At 64.6% G+C, this 4,461-nt stretch overlaps 1 protein-coding gene and 1 pseudogene across 1 annotated transcript in view; one reads left to right on the top strand and one right to left on the bottom strand.

The window, feature by feature from the left end:
* Positions 1–86, top strand: part of LOC128276217 (zonadhesin-like) — a 4,853-nt gene extending 4,767 nt beyond the window's left edge. Inside the window, 1 exon segment of the mRNA XM_053014693.1 lies at positions 72–86. Within this exon segment, the coding sequence (XP_052870653.1) occupies positions 72–86 (15 nt within the window).
* Positions 87–164: 78 nt separating this feature from the next.
* LOC128276218 (neurogenic locus notch homolog protein 1-like) lies at positions 165–4,280 on the bottom strand (annotated as a pseudogene).
* Positions 4,281–4,461: the final 181 nt, after the last annotated feature.

Below are 4,461 nucleotides of genomic sequence, written 5' to 3'. Positions count from 1 at the left end.
GGTACTGTTGTGGGCCACGTGCTCGCTCACCTTCAGTCGGATGGTAGTTCCGACGCTGATGCACATACTAGAGGCGACGTCCTTGAAGGTTGCTTGCTCACACTTCCAGCCCGATAGCTCATCCTCAGCCGTGCAGACCCGCGGCCCAACGACAGTGCACCGTGTCACTTGCGCCACCCCGGACTCCGGAGCGATCGTAGGTAGCTGCTCCGGTTTCGACAATACCGCGTGAGAACCCCCATGGACCGAGTCGTACCTGGTGTCGCCGCTCGGTGTGTACCGGAATCCATCACTGGCAATGTCGTACAGATTGTGGCTTTCGAAGAACGCCGCAAACGCATCGTTCGTCGAGGTCATGGTGCCACCAGTCACGGTGCCACCAGTCACAGTGCCACCAGTCACGGTGCCACCAGTCACGGTGCCACCGACGGTACCGACCTGGTGGAATGTTGGAACATCTGCCGCCCACAAGACGGATGGTGGTGTGGCAAGTTGTAGTGGTGGGACCACGACACTCTGCACATCGAGCCCCGGTACGCCCTTACCGGTCGCGCCGTACTGAGCCACACAGTTGGTCTGCGTATACAACGAGCGCACACACAGGCTTCCCTGAAGGGTGTATCCCTGCGAGCAGTAGGCCGTGGTCGATTTGACCACCGACACACACCGGCCATCCTTCAGCTGCGTCCCGGACCCGGAACAGCGGGCCTGCAGCTTGGACACCTTCGTGCAGCGCCCGTTGGAGTAGTGGAAATCTTCGACGCACTCGGGCCGCCCGACGACACACTGGTGTCCGCGGAGGGTGGAGTGCGCGGGGCAGCTTGGTTCGGTGGACTCTCTCCGCACGCACACCCCTCGCCGGAACTCGTAGCCCTCGGGACAGTCCGGACCGGGCGCTACACACTCCCCGCTGACCAGCGTGCCCCTTTGACAGGACAGCTGCACGGAGTGGAGCTTGACGCACAGCGTCCCATCCAGCCGGTAGCTCGGCGGGCAGGATGCACTCCGCACGCACTGACCCCCCGCACTAATGATCGTATCGGGCGGACATTCCACCGAACTGTAGATCGCACGGATACACTCCGTGCCGACCATTTTGTAGTCCGGTTCACACTGGGGCGATCCGGTGATGCACAGACTGTTGCGGAGGTTACTTCCCGAGGGGCAAGTCAGGAGCTGGCGGATCTCCCGCACGCACTCGTTGCCGCTCACCTCGAAACCGGGCGGGCAGATCATTCGCCGCGAAACGCATCGCGCTCCGCTGATGACGAACTCCGGCGGACACTGGCTGGGGCGCTTCTCCAGCATGGTGCACTGATCCGCGGACAGCGTGAAACCCGGTTCGCACGTCGGAACGTCGAGCGACACGCACACCGCCCCGCGGAGCCGACTATTCGGGGGGGCAGATCACGCTCCGGTACTCCGTCTTGATGCACCGAGTGTCGGCCACGAACTCATAGCCCGGATCGCAGTTGGGGCCACTCAGGACACACCAGTCCTGCACGTGCCGGGATGGGGCGGCACACGTCACCGAGCGGTGCGTCGTCCGCACGCACTGGTCCGCTTCGAACCGGAACCCTTCCGGGCACCGGAACTGACTGACGCACTCACCGTCGGTGTAGACGAACCCGGGCGGGCAACCGATCGGGGTGTGCTCCTCACGGTGACACACACCCCGGGTCAGATAGAACCCGGTCGGGCAGGTAACGGTCCCCACGCAGAACCCATTCCGCTTGGTGCTGCCCGCCGGACACTGCGCCGGCCTCTCGTTTACCGTCACGCAGCCACCGGCTACGCTGCGGTATCCCGGGGGGCATGAAGGGGCCATGTAAACGCAGCGACCCTCGTGGAGCACCAGGCCATCACGGCAGCTGGCCGGTCGAGTTTGGAGCCGCACACAGTGCTCCCCGTCGAGGGAGCCCGTGCCGCAGATCATCGCGTGCTGTCGGACACACTCCTGGCCGCTGTTCATCGTGTATCCGGCCGGACACTCCAGTTGCAGTGAGTACCGTCGACTGCAGACGCCCCCGGCCGCCATCGTGTAGCCCGTCGGGCAGTGGGCCGTCAGTGGCGCCGCAGGCTGAGCGCCACACCGGAACGGGCAGGGGCTGTTACAGCCACCGTTGCAGGGACTCTGGCACCCGGCGTATGCAGCCATGGGACATGGGGCCGGTGGTGACCCCAGCGTGATACATTGACCACCCTGGAAGTGGTAGCCGGCGGGACAGGTCGGGTAGGCCGTCTCCTGGATCTCGCACACCCCGTTGGCCGGCACACCCCCCGAGCGACACTGGGGTGCGACACGCGACTCACACCGGCCACCGTGGAGCATCGTTCCCGGGGGGGCACACGGGTGATGAGGTCAAGCGCAGGACACACTGACCCGCCCCCTGGTACGAGTACCCATCCACGCACACCATTTCGCGCGTTACACACCGATCGTGCTCCATGTGCGTGCCCGCTGGACAGGACACGGCCGTGCTGGACGTACTCCAGCAGATCGACTCCGACTGGTTGTAGCTGTACCCGCCCTCGCAGTGCGGCACGGCGAGGCAATGGCCGCGGATGTACTGGAAGCCCCCCGCGCAGTTCGGTGCGATCTGGTCGTCCCGCGAACATTGCCCATCCTTGCGCACCGATCCTGGGGGGCAGCTCTGCACCTGGTACACACACTGCCCACCACGGAACTGTGACCCATAAGGGCAGCGGGGCTGCTCGCGCTGATGCTGCACACATACCCCATCCTGCAGCTCGAAGCCGGCCTCACACGTGGCCTCCGATACGACGCACAGCCCATCGCGCAGCCGACTTCCGGCAGGACACGCGTAGTGGCCCTCGTGCTCCCGCACGCACTCCCCATCGCGCATCGTAAACCCGGCATCGCACGACACATCCTCCGAGATGCACTCGCCGGTCGCGAACCGCAACCCCCGCGGACACGTTGCCGGCCGCTGGACGTAGCGGACGCACTGCATGTACACGAAGTTGAAGTCCCGTGGACATACTTCCTGGTCGGCGACGCACACATCCCCCACCATGCGGGCTCCGACCGGGCAGGAGACCGGTTGCTTCTCCGTCTTCACGCACGCCCCGTTCCGCTGCTGATAGCCCGGCCGGCACTCCAGATCCCGGACCACGCACACACCGTCGCGCGGCTGCGATCCTGTCGCGCACCGCGGAGCCGTGCGACGCTCCTGTACACACTGACCCCCGACCAACCGGTACGCCGGAGGACACCGAGACTGTGTGACGATGCAAACCCCGCCCGAAAGACGAGTTCCTGGGTCGCAGCTTAGCTCCCGCTGGTCTCGCTGCACGCACACCCCTTCACGCTCCGCCCGGTAGCCAGCGGGACAGTCGGGAGTCGGGTACCCGCAAATGCCACCCGCCGAGAGTCGGCTTTCCGGTGGGCAACGGGCCGGAACTGTCGAGTTCGTGATGCACCGCCCATACCCGTCGAGTGTGGCCGCTGGCTGGGAGCAGTGGGCCGGCACCACGCAAACATCGTCCCGGCGGGTGCCCTGGACGCAGCGCGATTCCATGTCAGTGTGCAGAATACACTGCTCGTAGTTCAAATCGTACCCGGGCGGACACGTGAGCGCCTCCACGTGGCTACTCTCGATCGTGCGCACTTCCGCCGGCTTCGATTCCTGCTTCACGCACTGATCTCCGATCTGGGTGTAGCCGGTTTCGCAGGTACACGAAAGGACCGTCGGTGGTAGGGTCACCTGAGCCGGTGGTGCCTGGATCGGGGGCGCCATCCCACAGCTCGTTGTCGCCGGGCACGGCGTCGGCATGCATTGGCCGTTCTGGAGCGTGTAACCTGCCGGACAGACGGACTGCCCTACGCAAGTATCGCCGACGAGATTGAAGCCCGGCCCACAGTACATCACGCGCTGGATGCACTGGTTGTTCTGCAGCGTGCTCCCCGGTGGACAGACGATCGAGTGCCCACCGGCTAACGACGTCTCGTAACCGGTACTCCCGGAAGCACCGTATGGCCTCCAGGGGGGCCCGCCGGCGCCCAGCGATACCGGCATGATGGGCGAGTAGCTCGTCTGCCGGTTGGTCCGACGGGATGTGCCATTCGTTTTCAGCGCCGTCCCGTTGCGCCTGTAGACGGTGCCATTGACGATGCTGACCCCGCTCGCCAGTGTACCGTTTTTGGCTCCGGCTGTTACGGCGGCCGTCCCATTACGTCTGTAGACGGTGCCATTGACGGTGCCACCAGTGGCCAGTGTAACGTTTTTGGCACCGGCAGCCACGGCGGCGGTAATCATAATCCAGCCCGCGAACGCGAGCAACACAAGGAGCTGCGGGAGGGAGGGAGGTAAACCAAGAAAACATCGCTTAGTAGTTATCACCCGAAAACACAAGTCCTCGCCGATTATCGCCGGCTGCGGGGGGAATCTGAATTTACGAATTCGGAAGAACGATTTCGTTACGTCAGGCGGGGAGTCT

The sequence above is a fragment of the Anopheles cruzii genome, unplaced genomic scaffold (genome assembly GCF_943734635.1).
Source record: "Anopheles cruzii unplaced genomic scaffold, idAnoCruzAS_RS32_06 scaffold00746_ctg1, whole genome shotgun sequence".
In the NCBI taxonomy this organism is placed as follows: Eukaryota; Metazoa; Arthropoda; class Insecta; order Diptera; family Culicidae; genus Anopheles; species Anopheles cruzii.
Note: the sequence above shows the minus strand (reverse complement) of the source record. Positions and strands in the feature narration are given on the sequence as shown.